The sequence below is a fragment of the Ambystoma mexicanum genome, chromosome 3q, assembly GCF_040938575.1.
Source record: "Ambystoma mexicanum isolate Mex_15411 chromosome 3q, UKY_AmexF1_1, whole genome shotgun sequence".
Lineage (NCBI taxonomy): Eukaryota > Metazoa > Chordata > Amphibia > Caudata > Ambystomatidae > Ambystoma > Ambystoma mexicanum.
The window spans coordinates 278950778-278967255 of record NC_090926.1 but is presented as its reverse complement, the minus strand read 5'-3'; the positions used below and the strand labels follow the sequence as shown (position 1 = coordinate 278967255).

Here is a 16478-nt window from a genome sequence, read left to right as displayed (position 1 = left end):
AACTCGGCCATGGATGCCTCTTGATTCAATGCAGCAGTCCTCGACTCTGGACGTGGCATCGGTTGCCTTACATATGCCACAGCACTATGCCCCCATACCTCAGTTCCTTTTTTTGAAACGCTCAGTATGCTGCTCATACGGAACAACTCACTTTCTCTCAGAGAGATATTCTTTTCATTCAACAAAGTTTTCGTATTATTCAATGCGATTTCAGCACTGTCAGCTGCCAAGGTGTCGGGCTTCAAGCGGTGCAAAGACTGCAGTTCCAAGATGTCCATTACGGACCCACACATTGTCTGGGTGTGGTGCTGTAGCATCAGTCACGCCACGGAGGGCTGCGGTTCTTGCATAAAGATGAACCCAAAATCACTACGGGAGAGGGCTGCGAAACTCGTGTTAGGTCGGCACCCATCAAAATCTCCGGGCCCACTACACCTCCCAGTTGCTGGAAAAGGAGGATACATGCCATATAAAGGCCAAAAGCGCTCACATTCGCACAGTCATTCCTCATCCTCCTTCCATAAAATGAAACAGCCTCATTGCCGCAGGCACGATTCCGGTTCCTCTAACGAACATGGTAAGTCGGCTTCAGAGCCTACATCGAAAGGCGAGTGGGATGCTTTTAAAGAGCATATGTTCGATATGTTTAAGAAAGTGGCTGTGGGTACGGGTGACTCCTCAAAGCAGCATGCTCCATTGGCTCGAATGGTGCCTGGAAAACCACGTCCCAAGGAAACTGTAACAACGTTGGCACCCTTCGGGCTCAGCGCCAACTGTTGCCAAGGCGTCGAAGCCACCATCAACGCAGTCTGGTGTGGATACGTCAACGTCGATGCCCAATCAATCGTATGCACCTCACTCCCAATCTGATTTTTTTGCCACTATGGTGTTGATTTTAGTGATGAAGGTGTCTTAGAGCTGTTTGGCGTTGATCCTGCATATTCAACCTCTGGAGGCAGAGTTTTTTTCTCAGATCGACAGATTTGATGGTCCTGTCTAAATGCCTGGAAATGGGATTGCAAAAATTAAATAGTACCCAGTCTAGGATATATGTGCATCTGTTAATTGTATTGTTATTTTTTTGAATGGTTTAGCTATTTGTGTGTTTGATTGTGAATAGTGTATGCAGATATGGATATGCTTGTTGGTACTGTGGTATGCTGCCCAGTACAGATGTGAGATATACATTTTTTTTCAGTTTCCTGCACTGAATTAATTGTCCTTGATGTATTCATGATTAAATAATTATTTTTGTATTAATCATATTAATAATTGTGTTTTTGTAAATCATGTCTTCTGGATTTCTCTCTTCTGTTATACAATATTTGATGGGTTAGCAGTGGGCTTGCGGAAGCAAGTGGCCTGGACACTTCCCCTGATGTGGAGAAACAGCAAACCCACCCTTATGGTCATGCAATTGGGAAGTATCGTTCCATAATGGACAGGGTGGTGGAGGACCTAGGATGGAGTGTCCCAGTTAGAGCCACTGTCTGGGTATGGCCTCACTGACATTTTGGATGAGGAAGTCTCTACGGAAAAAGCCATGCCATTCAATGTGGCTATTGCTGACCCTATCACCACCTTGTGGTAGAAGCCTTGTACTACAGCACCTATGAATTCTGAATTCACAAAGAAGTATAAGCCGGCAAGGGGAGACCCACTCGACCTTTCCTCTAATCCTACGCCCAAAGGGCTAGTAGTACAAGCATCCACTGTCAGAACTAAACCATCCACAACTTCTATTCCCCCTACGGATAGGGAAGATAAGAAAGTTGACACCCTGGCAAAGGAAATATTTTGTTTAAGCAGTATGGCCTTAAAGGCGATCAATGCGTCTACTGCATTTGCGAAACACAGCTTTGGGCTGTGGAAAACCATGAGGGATCCCAGTACATTCCTGATGGAGAGAAGCAGGAGGGCTTTGTAAGAATGGTAGGAAAGATGGACAAGAGGTGGCCCAGCAGTCTTTACAGACAGACCTGGACGTCGCTAACTGTGTCGGAAGGTCAAAGGGGTCAACTATGGTCTCGAGGAGGCAGGCATACCTCCACACTTGATTGCGAGAATTTGTTTGGGCCAAAGGCCAATGGGCCTCATTACAAGTTTGGCGGTAGCCTTGCTGGTAATTACAGCCATGCCAGACCCGGTAATTGCCCATTCGCGGGCGCCGGAATGGAATGCTCCCCATTCCCATTTGAGCCCGATAGGGATCAATAGGAATGGGAAGGTCGGATGCACCAGCACCATTCAGAGTGGTGCCGGTGCATCTGACATGCTCTGCTCATGGGTGTCGATACGGCCGCCAGGTCAGACCTAGCGGCCATAATGGCACCCGCAAGCAGAACTTGTAGTTTGCCAGTCCGGAAACTACGGTACCAGCAAGCTTACCGGTACCGTAGTTCCCAGACCGGCAAACTTGTAATGACCCCCAATGAGTCCTTGCAAAGGTTTATGGACTCAAAGCTTGCTGCAAAGTCACTGATCCTAGCTGTGCATCAGCCGCAAAACCTGCACTTAGTTTTGCCTCAAAAGGTCAGGGATACAGGCATTATGTCCCCTTTGGCAGGAAGGCACAGCTCCGGCCGCCCAGGCAAGGGCTGAGGCATTTCACACACTCTGGAAGGGACGGGGGCCTCCAGGCATCAGCAGACTGCAGAGGCTGGGGTGGCACCACCCTCAAAGCTGCTTTGAGTTCTCCCCCCATGCTTCACCGATTGGAGGACGGATAGGTGAGCACTGGCCCCAGTGGTGGGAGATTACCTCTGATGCCTCGGCCCTTCCGCTCGCCCAATGGGGGTACTATCTGCCTTTTCTAAAGAAGCCTCTGGGCAGGCTACCTCCACCTCCTCAACAGCTGGAACAGGAGCTCCAGGATGAACTGTGAGCCCTGCTTTTAAAGGGTGCTGTGGAAGAGGTACCTCCTGAGCAGAGAGGATCGGTCTGGTTTTCCTGGTATTTCCTGGTACCCAAGAAAGGGGGAGGACCTCATCCCATCTTGGACCTCAGGGCCTTGAACAAGTTCCTGAGGAAGGACAAGTACAAAATGGCGATGTTGAGAGAAATTCTCCTCACTCTCAGACTTCAGGATTGGCTGGTGTTGTTACATCTACACTTAAGGTTCAAAGATGCCCTTGAACCATCCAAGTGCTCTCTATGTCTCCTGATTCCAGGTTGATGCAACATTTATATAAATATTTCAGTCATTTCAATGTATGTTCAATCCCATTCCTCAAAGACAATATTCTTTTGACTTATTTGTTCCTTAAAAGGCAGTGAAAATTAAGACACAGGACCTCATTATAAGTGTGCCGGTCCGGAAAGAACGTTCCTGATAAGCCTTACCTGCGTGATGAATGTGGGCTATGGCGCGAAATACATAAATAGATGAAATAAATACCTCTGTTCATGGTCTATTCCCTTTTATTATTCCTGGGTACAGTTTAACATGCCTCAACCCATATCAGCCTATTGGTGCAATCATTCTCATGCTTCCCACTCCCAATTTCGCACTCTTGATAATCTCTCTTATCCACCTTCAACAAACTCCTTTTTCTCCCTCAATATATCACTGTGGATTGTGTGATCCTTATGCAACAAGGCTTAAACTGTGTTGAATACTTTTCTCCACCTTCATCTCAACGTCCTCTGCTTGACTGAAACGTGGCTTACTTTATTAAACTCTGCCACTCCTGCTGCCCTATCATCTGCCTCATCTCCTTTCTCTCATTGTCCACATTCTGGTCGTTGGAACAGCTAGCAATCAGGGTGCCATCTTGATTAGGCTGAACCATGCATACCCATTCCCTGTGCCCTGTAAGAATTTTCACACAGTAACCAGTCTGCACTTCCACATTTTAATGGTTTTATCCCTTGAAGCAGACACTATATGATCTCCATTTTGCATGATTGGTACCAAAGAAACATTGTGATCATGGCCGTGCATAGTTTGGTTGCACTCAATCCCCTGGAGGTCCCAGAGTTTAAGGGTCATATCAGCAGAGCAGGAGGACAATAACTTGCCAGAGTGATCGTAGGAAAATCTTGTACTGAGTCAGTGTGTTCTTTAAGCGTACATTCAAAATCCCCAATCTCGTAATCCCATACCTTAATTGTTGCATCTTCTGAAGCAGAGACCATAACACTGAATACTGGATGGAAAATGACACGAGTGACAGGACTCTTATGTCCGCTCAGTGCATACATTTCTGGGGGGTGAGCAATCCCTTCTTTAGGGTCCCTCTTTTGGCTGTGAGGCCCACCCGATGTAAACTCTTCCTTTGCTTCATTTAATTTAGAATCCAATTCCATTACCTTCTTTTGTAATCTGATCACAGAGGTCCATTTTTTTTCCAAATGTTGTGCATACTTTTTATCTAACTCTTCATTCATGTCAAACTTTGCTTCCTTTTTGAAAAATGAATATGGAATATGGTTCTTCATTGCCATTGGAACCAAAATAATCTGCTATTGCTCGATTTAGCTCATCTCATTGCCTCTGTGAGAGCACCATTTTGCTGAGGATGTCAGGGTACCGTGGAAGAGATGTATATCTCCTATCGGAGATAAGCAATGACAAATACCTCGGGGGCACGAATCAAGTGTTCCCAAAGTTGTTCTAGCCAAAGAGAAACCAGTTTGTTCCAAGTACGGAGTGAGGAAATTCAGTGGCATACAACATGAGTGATCATTCCACAATGTAGACCCATAGCCTGCTGAGGATTCCTCCGTCATCTACAAGTAGCCCAAGTGGTTTCTTAATTATGCATCATCCTCTGGAACCCATTCCATCTTTTTGTGATGACCTTCATTCTTTACTTTCTTTTTGTTTTCCTCGTGAGTCACCCCTGATCCTCCATGCCACTTTAAACTTCATCTGGTCACTTTCCAATCTAATACCCTTATTCTTTCTATTCTTGATTCCTATCATCTTTTCTCTATTCCTAACCTCTCCCCCCGCATCGCACACCTCTGGCTCTTCACTTCACTTGATTTTCTCTACCATCTCACTCTCCTCCTCTGTTTCTGCTTCCCATTTCCTTGCTTCCACCATATCCTTCTCTCTTTCTTTCGGTCATTCTCCCACTTTCAGCTGTCCCCCTTTCCCCCTCTATCTTCAACTTTCCTTCATCGCAATATCTAAGCTTTTGACCCTTCTTCCTTCGTCTCGGCTCTTACCTCTGTCCTTCCTTTAATAGATACCTTTTCCTCTCTTTTACCTGACTCTGCATCCTCTGTTCTGTCTTCAGCACCTCTTCATACTCTGAATTTCCTATATCCTTGCTCTGCCTTTCTCCCCTCCCATAAAATCCTTCAACACTGGATGAACCCCTCTCTCCGACTCCTCTGACGGCTTCTACGTAAAGTTGAACGCTGTTGGCGTAAATCCCACTTTCTTACCGACCTTACTTCACTCTCCTCTTTTCACTCCACCTTTAATTCTCTTGCTATCTGAAAAAAAGGAATATTTCAATGTTCTCTTAAATGTTCTTTCTTCTCAACCCTGTCACTTATTTTGTACTTTTAATTGTATCCTCTCTCCTCCCCAATTCTGCTACTTGTTCTACTCTCACTGCCCCTGATGTTGCTTATTTCTTCTCCTCCAAAATGTCTCTATTGCTCCTTCCTTACCCTTGCGCATCCCGTCTCCCCTAATGTCTTCATTTCATCCACACTCCGACTCTGATGTTTCTACTATTCTCTGCAGGGCCATTCCTACCTCTCCCCTCTTCCCTTTAGTCTATCTCCTTGTCATTCCTTTTCTCTCCTCTTTATTGAACTCTTGAAAGCAAGCGTCCCCCAACAGCACGATCCTCCCCGCAATGAGAGACAATGAAAGACTCTCCCAAAATGGGAATAAGGCCAAGACAGAGTGCGGGTGAGCGTAAATGGGAGTTTATCAATCAGAATAGGGCATGCAAAGAACTCTGCAAACTCCGAGAGCGCTCTGTCTGACAATAGCAAAGACAGGCGTATATATTTACAAAAAACGTCATCAAAACCTACATACTATAGGGGGCACAAGTTCATTGGGATTGGGTGGCGACGACTAACTATAGGTGCTGCTGCGGCGTGGTTGGTCTTGGCTGGAGGACGTCACTGGTCACCCTCGTGGGTTGGGCTGGGCCTGGCAGGTCGGCTTGAGTTCATCCGGGCGGTGTTGGTGTGCCGAGGCGGCCTGTGGCAGAGATGAATGCCTTTCCTGACTTACTTGCCCTCGGCCATGCACACCGCAGTCATTCAGTCATTTACAGTGTTATTCTCTTTAGTAAATCTTCCAATAGGTTATTCTATAGGTTAATGCAACACAGGAGGAATGCACCTTGTGAGGGGTCTGGAGGTAATACATCGAGGCCTGGTTACCCGTGTCCTACTGACCGGGGCCATAGGTCGAGGGGCTAAGCTTCGGGGCCTGGGACGGGTGGTACAGGTCTTTCTGTCTTGTTAGAAGTTGTTATGGATGTTCCGCTGTGTGTTGTCAAAGTGTTGGGTGTCCTGATTGCACAGGGCCATAAGTCTAAGACGGTCCGGTGGGTTGTGGGGTTTACGAGGGGGCGCGTGAGTTTAGACAAAGGTTTACTGCTGTGCTGTAAATAATGCAGGTGGCTGGTCGCGGCCTTGGGTGCTGCAGTGGGGCTACAATTCTTTGAAGCGGCTCCAGTCTGGTCGGGGGAGGTGGGATAGCGCAGAGCGGGCCTCTGTTCTCATGTCTTGGCAGCCTTCGCAGGGTGGGAGGGGGAAATGGCCTTGTACGCATTCACAAAGGTATCTCCCTCGTGTGTTGCTGAATGTAGGTAAAGACATCACAAACATTTGAACACTTTCTATAATACTTATTCAAAATCGCTTCAAAACATGCATTTAAACTTTGCTGGATGTGTCTCGATTATACCCAGTCCGAGCACCATATTTGTACATTATATTCTAGCAGCTACAGTATTTTAGTTACATGCATATACATTCGCAGTAAATGAGGTAGTAGTTGGGTCGGTGGAGTACATAGAAAACGACCCGCCACTGTACGTGACGGTGGTGGCACATAAGGGGCTTAGACATACACACATGATAAGTGCATTCTCGCGCATCCTTTACATGAGTTCATAGTATAGTTGCATTCGCTTTCTCGTGTACTCTAGCAGCATTAGCTTAGTTATGGCGCAAAACCATGGGAGGTAGGTTGCCCAGTGATACATGCAACAAACAGATCCCTTGAGCGTTCCTTTATTATTAGTATCCACCTGTAATGGTATGAGCTCACCATTGCTTATATCATGGGAGCATGCTCTCTCATTTTAATACATTCTACAGGCGTTTGTAATATAAGAGATTTTGTGGAAGAAAGCATACTTTGCAAGTGGTCTTGACATTACTATATACACATATATTAAGACTGTCTGCCATCAGATGACCATTTTACCGTTCTTCTCATTGTTCAGGCCTGATGGCCGGGTCATGCTGATAGTGATAGTACACTGCGGGAGGTGAACTGTTACAATGTTAGCGTATTGCGCTAGCTCATGTCCGTCTTGCTCGTGGGAACGTGCTCGCAGCGGATCTGCCAGGGTGCTGCAGCAACAGGGATGAGACTCTCCAAGGGTGGGGGCCGCGCTACAGTGCGCTGAGCTCACACCATCTTTACCAGACAAAAAATGGTTTCTGGGCCTAGCTAAATTTGTATGGGCAATCAATACGTGTGGGCAATGTCTCCAGCGGGTGAGCCCTCCACCACCTGGGCCCGGGTGGCACGAGGGAACGCCCAATGAGCCATAGCCCTCACCTGGGGAGAAAAACGCAGGCGAGAGGGGTCTCCTGGACCAGTCCTCCCCTACACTCTTCTCCCTCTAATGCTGTTTTTCCTTCTTCTTTTAAACATGCCTCGATTCTTTCGATTCTAAGGAAACCTTCCTTAGACTCCTACTCCCCCATCAAATGTTCATCTATTTCCTTATTACTTTTCGCTTTTCTCTCAAAACTCCTGTAGTGCATAGTCTACTCCCAGATCTCCCTACATGATCTCATTAATGCTCTCCTGCTGCCTCACCAATCTGGTTTTCGACCCCGCCGCTCTACCGAAACCGCTCTTCTTGCTATCACTAATTGCCTTCTTTCCACTCGCTAGTCTAAGTATTCCTCTTTTCTTGTTCTTATTGATCTTTTAGCTGCTTTCTACATGGTGGATCACTCTATCTTGCTTTCCTCTGTTCACAATATTGATTTCCATGGTGTGGTTCTGGATCGGTTTGCTTCTTCCCCGTTGTTCCAGACGTTCTCTATCTCCTGGTTGAACCAATCCTCCCCATCCATCCTCTCACTTATTGTGTCCAACAGGCTTCTATTTTAGGTCCTTTACTTTTTTCTTTAAACACCAGCCACTTTGACTGTATTATTTCTTCCTTTAGTGTCTCCCATCACTTCTCTGCAGAAGACCTCCAGATCTTTTTCTTCTGATATTCATTCAAACCTTTCTGCCAGCTTATTTGCCATCCAAGCATGAAGGGGTTCCCATTTTCTTCATTTAATTCTCTCAAAAACTGAGATTATATTTTTCCTGCCTCTACTATGCCTCCTCCACTTCCACCTCCCTCTATTCTCTTCCTCCCTGGTCGTTCTTCGTCTCTTCCCTCTCCCTTGTTTCTCAGTTATCTTCTATTTCTCGCTCATGTCTGTACTAGCTCAACAACATTCACAAGTCTCTCCCCTTTCTTACCACTCATGCCACTAAACTATTGCTTTCTTTGTTGGTCTTTTCTCACTTATTCTATTGCTCATCTATCCTCTTTGTCCTTTCTCCGTTCAGTAAATCTTTCCTCTATACGCATTCTTTTTTCTCTATCTCTGTGTGAGTCAATTCATCCTGCTTTAAACTGCTTTCCTTTGAATCCTGCTTACTGTTCCATTTTCTTTGTACAGTTAAATGTCTTAATCGATTTGCCCCCTAATATCTTTCCTCCCTTGTCTCTTTCTATGTTCGTAGTCATATTCTCCCATCTCCATCTCAGTTTCTTGTGCCTGTCCCTTGCCCTCCCTGCACGCCCTGTCGATTCTGATCTTTTTCTTTTGCTCACTCCAAAATATTGGAATGTTCTCCCACTGTCGGTTCGTTCTATTCCTACTTTACCTCAGTTAAAAACCCAACTTAAAGATCAGCTTCTTTCTTTCTGACTAGATCCCTAATTCTTATTTTGCATTTACCTCTATTGTACCGCTTATTCTGTCTGTTCAGCGCTTTGGTGTAAGGTGCTACACAAATCAAATACAATTAAATATGTATTCATTTGCAACATTTGTACAGAAGATGATAATTACATCCACTTAAAGAAGTCACCAACAGCAATTAGTCCTACCTTTATTTCCAAAAACCACCATTATTTACAATAATCAAAGACGGTGCTGCAGCAATTTGTCCTACTTTTCTTTCCACACATTGGCATGATATTAGCAAAGATGGCGTTTGAAATCCAGCTTACACACGGTTTGGAGCACTAAGGAAGCCAAATCCTGTGCACCAAGTCAGACATAAGAGATGGACAAGAGGACACATTTGAACAGTGTTCATTTTTAAAGGGATTAAAGAAACATCCTCGGTGCCCTACTTCTATGATGAAGTCCCTACTCTAGAAAACAACAAACCGGTGCTCGTCACAATGACTAACAAATTAATTCTGTCCTTTGTGAAAACCTACACTAATCTAGCATCTGCCCTACATCTATGTTAAGAAAGAAAGAAAGTGAAGATAAGCTTTCTGGTATTCTGTCCTCCCACCCCCAAAGAGTTCTTGTGTTTTTTTCCAGCAAAAATGTCTCTCAGCTTGTTCTTCGGATTAAAAGAATGCCCTCGCCAGGTAGTCCATACAGTATTCTCCTGGCCTGCATAAGTCGCTGTTCAGTACCAAACCAAAGTTTATTCTTTTACCCTCCTGGATGTTTAATTTCAACTGCGGGTAGGCTCCAGGCCTCTTCAGCCCTATTTGCATTATCCCTTCTTTTCACCCCTTATTGGGGTTACCGGTTTCTCAAACTCTGGGTGGGGTGTGAGCCTGCTCAGCCCTTCTGTGATTATCACTTTTCCATGCCCCCTGCTTCGGTATTTGTATTCTCAAATCAGCATGGATTGCGGGTGTGTCTAGCCTTGCTTATTCATTGCTTCAATTAAACTGTCCTGGGGTATTCAGAAAATTAGCCATGCATGGGATACAGGCGTGTTGAGCTTTGTATCGTCGGTTGCCACTCTGACCTCCTCCTGGAGTATTTGGCTTGGGAGCCCTGCGTGGGCTTTGGGCTTGCTCAGTCAGGTATTATTGGTTGCTCCCATCTACCTCTCATCTCCATGTGATTATCACTTTCCACGCCCCCTCCTTGGGTATTTGTATTCTCAAACCAGCATGGATTGCGGGTCTGTCCAGCCTTGCTGATTCATCGCTTCAATTAACCCGTCCTGGGGGAATTCAGATGGTTCCATGTCATTTAATCGCAGGGTGTTTTTTCGCTGGTTTTTTTACCGCAATTTTTTTTTTCTCGAAAACCATCAAATTTTCTTTTTGAGGGGGGGCTCCCCCCAAAACCCCTCATTTTCTAAAACATTTGATGGGTTTAAAAAAAAATCGTGGTAAAAAACCCTGCGAAAAAACATCTGCGACGAAAGGACGTCATACTATTCAGATAATTTGCTGCGCATTGGATACAGGCTTGTTGGGCTTTGTATCAGCAGTTGGCTCTCTCACACCCTTTTGGAGTATTCAGATCGCTAGCCCTGCGCAGGCTTCAGGCTTGCTAAATCCTGTATCGTTGGTTGCTTCTCTCACCCCCCTCTTCGGGAATTCATGCCGTTAGCCCCAGAGGGCTTTTGGGCCTTCTCAGACCTATACGGTTTGTTTTTGTCTCATCCCCTTTAGGCTATTCAGGTCATTCACCCTGTGTGGCTATCGGTCCTTCTCGGCTGGAGTGGTCTGTGGCTTTTCTCACCCAATTCTGCGGTATTTTTACCTCCAGCCCAGCAGCGCTGCTCTGCAGTAGAGGCGGTCATTCAGGCCATTGAGGTTCTGCATCTGTGTCTTTGCTTCGGTTTACCCAGTCTGTTCTTCCACAGTGCCTCTTCCGTCTCTCTGCGTTAGCAGAATAGGACTCTGGTTCATCTGCTGTTTTTCGGTTCAGCTTTCTTCTTTCACGGTTCCCGTCTTCTTGGGATTCTTGCACGCTCTGGAGCAGCAGCTCTTTGTGGGTTGCCGTTGGGATCCTCTCTCCATGCTGACTGCGTGGCGGTCAGCTCCTCCTGTGTGGGAATACCTCCCGCTGTTGCGCATCTGTGCAATCCAGCATTTCTCAGCTTCTGGCTAATTATCTCTTCCTCGGTAGGCGTGGTGCTGTATTTGGGTTCCTCCCTGGAATGGAGGAGAAGATTCCATTGGTCCTGAGTTTCACTAAGAGGTAGAAACAGGCATGGGTCAGACCCCAAGCGATCCACATTACAGGGGCCCTCTAAATGGTAACCCTGGTCAGTTCCCATATAACCCATAAATGTTTGGGACTTACCAATGAGGGGAGATGAAAGGTAACCCCTACTTGAGCATTCCTTCCCCCCAATTGGGGCTGTGGCGGGGGAGTTATCAAATGGAATCCCGCTTGCCCTGTCACCTATGAAGGGTCTTGCATATTGGGCTCACCTCCCTAGTCCTAAAAGGGGTGGCTGCCCCTAAGGGGAGAAGAGACAAATTCCCTGGATTCGTCAAACTTGACACCCGGCACATGAAGGAAAGCTGACGTAAAATAGGCTTAAGAGGGGGACACTGTCTTACATGTCCCAATAATTACTACCAACTCTGGTTGAGTTTAGCTGGGATTGAGCATTATTCCATTTCATTATTTTCAGTGGAATCCTGAGAGCACTGCACACTACAATGAAAAACTAAACTCAATTGCAGAATCATGCACCATACTAACAGAGGCAATTCATGTTAATACAAATGTATTGGATCTACCAATAAATTGAGGTCAGTTTAGTCATTTAGTCTGATCCAGTTGATGGATGGCCTAAGGGAAGTGAAGTAAAACTATACCTTTAATGTATGCAAATATGACTAATAATTAACAATGTTGTACATGATGAATAGATTGTCCCAGGTGGTACTCTGTGCCCGAATATGTTACTCATTACTGTAATTCAGATTAAAAGAATTTTTCCACCAGAACTACTATGCTTACTTATAACTAAACCTTTATTATCATTTTACCTTTGTTTTTATGTTCTTTGTTTTTATTATGTTCAAGAAACAATGTATGCATTATCACTTACTAATCTTGTAAATATTCCTGAAGAAGAGCGTATAGCTCGAAATGTGTCAGCATGAAAATATTTGATTATGATCTCAATTTATGTGAAAGATTATAATACATTAAAAAAAAAATCTACTACTATTTATTATGTAGAGAGTTGCCACAAGCAGATAACACAAGTATTTGCTACGTAATCCTCAGATGCTGTTTGCAGAGCTTCTAAGATTTGGCAAAGAAGCAAGTCAATTTTATAATTACAAGAGATCACTTGAAAGGGGTGTATCTGAGTTAGCATGGTCCACAGGTGCCCTCACTGTTTTTCAGAATAAAACAAACGTGGTATCCACTCATGTCATCAAATGCCAACAAGCTTCTCGTATCTTCATCTGATTGCAGGTCATTGTAAATAACATTCCAGGACAAGAGGTGGCAGTGGAGGTTTTTGACAAGGATATCGACAAAGATGACTTCCTTGGAAGGTTTGTTCATTTTGTTTGTTTTGTTCACAAAGTGGAAAGCGGTTCCCACATGAAATGCAAATTCTTCGTTGTTGATTAGTGCTGGGGTGGTTGTAAGAATGTTACATGTCATCACATATTCTCACCAGTCTGCAACCAGTCTGAGCAATATTTGAAACCACCCATCTGCTCACATTCACACATTTTTCAAAATTCAACCTTGTGCATCTTTTCAGACCTTTGAGTTGCAAATAAATATGGTTTAAGCAAGTTGAACTACTGCCTATTTGTAAGGCAGATGCTCCCGAGGTTCATCTGTCTTCGAAAGGCATTTAAAGAGAAGTAGTAGAGTGATTTTAATGTTGAGGCTGATTGAAATGTTGAGGCTACCCTAATTGGAATTTGCATTAGAAATCTAAGCTTCTAACCAGGCATTCTCTGCAGCACTTGGATGCTTCTGAAACTCGCTCATTTGAATCCCTGTTTATTGACCTTTCCAAAAAATGTTAAAAGCATGTTTGTTTAGGCTTGCAATTTCACACTTTGTCTAATTTAGTGTTATTTTCTTGATTGTTGTGCTGCATATTTGTTCAAGATATGCAATTTTTATGCATTTACTAATCTTTACTTTGTAATTGTATTTTTGCTCCTTTTCTATATTTATATTCGCATTTTCAATGTCTCTGCTGATAGATTGATAAATTGATAGATCGATAAGCCCAAAGTTAGCCATGTGTCCCATGTAACCCCAAAGATAAATAGGTACCTTGATAAATACACAGACCCAAAGATAGCCCTATTCCTCATCACAATCTTTCATTATCCTCACAGCCCTCATGCTCGTCACAGTCCATTATTACCCTTGTGTCCCTCGTTGTCGTCAAATTCCCACATTACAACCACTGCATCCCTCATTCTCGCCACAGTCCCTCTTTACCCAAGAGCCTTCTGTGATTAATCCTATGGAGTTGTCACTGTACCACAGCCAGAGATCTCCTCCTATGTGCCCAGGGGATGTCAGCCGCTACCTGATCCTGACCCTGGGGGTGGTATCATGAGGGAGGATCACATAGTAGGAGAAGACTGCCGGCGGAAGGTGGTGACCCCATCAGGAGAGACACAGTATCAAAATCATCTTAGAAGTTCTATAAATCCAATGAACTCCAACTCCCATAAAGCCTCAAGTACTGACACGAGGAAGAGGACGAAGGAGTTAATATGGATCAAAGGAAACACTAAGCTGAACCTGCAGGCTAGTTATTGTAATGAGGCCCAACTGTGCGGGATATTTAAATGGTGTCCACATTGGAAGAACAGAAAGAAGCAGAACGGAAGAAGGAGGAGGCAGAACCACGGGAGAAGGCAGCAGCACAGTAAAGGACCGTGCTGGAGAAAGCAGGTGCTTTCAGACTGCCGCTGCAAGCAGTACCTATCGGCGTGGCGAGTGGTCACAGAAGACACCGTAGGCACCATAAGAGAACCACTGGGGAGCCGGCAGCAACAGCAAAGCTACCGGGCGCGCGGTCCTATCCAGGAGCAGCAGGCTTACCGGGCGAACGCAGAGCTGGCATGAAAGCTGAGAGAAGGTCTGAAGAGCGGAGAACGCCTCCCCGAAGTGAAAAGGGCTCACCCCTAAACGCTCACACCAGAAAAAATGCAACCCGCTAGGGAAAAAGGCCCAAGAAACTCTTGCAAGGATAACAAGTTTTATTTCTACAATAATAGGTGTGCCAGCAAAGAACTCTGCTGTCCGAGAACGCTCTAGCGAGAAAGGTTACATCCAGACACTTGAAAGGATGCATAACATCACCTCTGATGTCATCACATACAGTAAAAACCTGTGTGGCTTGTTGGTGCAACCCTATACCGGGACGGCCTACTCCATAGAGGATGTCAGGCCGTTGGTCTCAGCCCAGTCCGTCCGTCTTCCATCACATGGGGTCGGCTGGGCTCGTTATCTCCAGGGAACCAAGGCCAAAGAAACAATTAGCTACTTTTGCAAATAACGTTACTCTATCATTATACAGTGCACCTGGCAGGCTCAGAAGACTGGCAGGGGAGTGTCGAGGTCATGCTAACCCACACGCACATTTCACTCATCCCAATCAAGTCTCTCGACTTCCAAGGCTTCCACCCTCACTTTTGAACTATGATTATCCATCCTTGTACCTTGCATTACAAATCATGCCATTGTGGAATAAAGGTGGGACCTCTTTAGATCTTTTATGGTTGATTGGTTTAGGGTCGGCGGGCTGGCGTCAACTAGTATTTTTCAATGCAGGGGTTTTAAGACTGGGATAGGGGCTATAACTCGTGGTTGGTTGGGTGGGGGCCAGAGGCCTGCTTTGGCCAGTCTGTGATAACACATACACCAAGGCGCCCAGCACTGTTTCGTGGCCTTGCTCGGTACTTTCTTTCTTAGAACAAACATATTGGCAACAATGTTAAGAACAAAGGAGGATTTCAGTGGAAGTTAGCAGCGTAGGCTTCCCTCATCAGCGCTTGGGCCTTTACAGGTTTTCCCGTTAGACTCACGGCCTATGCTTAACACACTAAATAACTTGGCCATGCAACCCCTATACTTCAATCATAGTTACAAGATGGCGTCTTCTTATATGCGTGCATTATGTCTAGATCAGCTTAATTGCGTACAATGGTATGATCGTGTGGGGACTCTTGGGCCGCCCTCCTGAGCAATTTAGAGATCTTCTAATGGGACTCACCTCACCCTGAAGTGCCTAAGGGGGTGGGATGGGTTTGTTCCTTTCCCAACAAAAGCTTCACTGCAGCAATGTGCCACGGGTCGGAAACGCTACCAGACACCAGTGAGACTGCCCAGAGATGTTGGGGACCCCGGGGCATACCAACAGGCATGTGAGCCATTAAGAACTTATTTTGAATACCGACCAAATGGAAAAAAACAAAGACAGAATTTGTCCAAACCATCATATATGTGATAGCAATATGGGGAAGGTTGGAGCAAGTATTGCCATACGCCAATGAATTCTCCCTAACACTCCTCCCCCCCAGACTAAGGGACATGAGGATTTAATCCACCCCTGGATGAATCTCCTTACTCCAGTCGGTCATACTTTCTGGAGAGACCCTCCGCATTTTGGTGATTATACCCTGACCTATGTTCTATGGTAAAATCAAACCTCTGTAGACTGATTGACCATTTTAATAATTTTGGATTTTTCGCCTTCATCTGCATTAACCATCCCAAGGGTTGGTGGTCTGTTTGAATCACAAAAGTAGATCCATACAAGTATGGTCTAAACTTCTTCAAAGACCACACAATGGCAAAACATTCACGTTCTATAGTTGCCCACCGTGTTTAAGGTTCCTTCAGTTTCCTACTGATGAAGCAGATTGGGTGTTCCCTTCCTTTCGCATCCAGCTGACTCAGAACTGCACTTATACCTGTACTGGAAGCATCTGTTTGTACAATAAAGGATTGGTTGTAGTCAGGAGCTCTTAAGACTGGAGCTTGACAAAGGGCTGTTTTAAGTCCTTCAAATGCCTTAGTGCACTCCTCATTCCACCTGACCTTCTTGTGGAATTTGGCTGAGGAGTTCACATTCAAGGGGAACGTTATGGTCCCATAGTTCTCATTGAAGTTCCTATAGTAACCTGTGAGACCTAGAAAGGCTCTCACTTGGGTTTGAGTAGTAGGGGTGGCTCCTTCTTGTACTGATTGTACTTTGCTAGGCAATGGCCTTATTTCACCTCCTCCTACCTCATGTCCAAGGT

The 16478-nt window shown here is 45.2% G+C and overlaps 1 protein-coding gene and 1 pseudogene across 1 annotated transcript in view; one reads left to right on the top strand and one right to left on the bottom strand.

Moving 5' to 3' along the window:
* Nucleotides 1–16478, top strand: part of ESYT1 (extended synaptotagmin 1) — a 1383482-nt gene that overhangs the window by 727219 nt on the left and 639785 nt on the right. Inside the window, exon 19 of the mRNA XM_069653762.1 lies at nt 12664–12746. Within this exon, the coding sequence (XP_069509863.1) occupies nt 12664–12746 (83 nt within the window). The remainder of the gene's footprint in view (nt 1–12663; nt 12747–16478) is intronic.
* LOC138582382 (platelet-activating factor acetylhydrolase IB subunit beta-like) lies at nt 3666–4510 on the bottom strand (annotated as a pseudogene).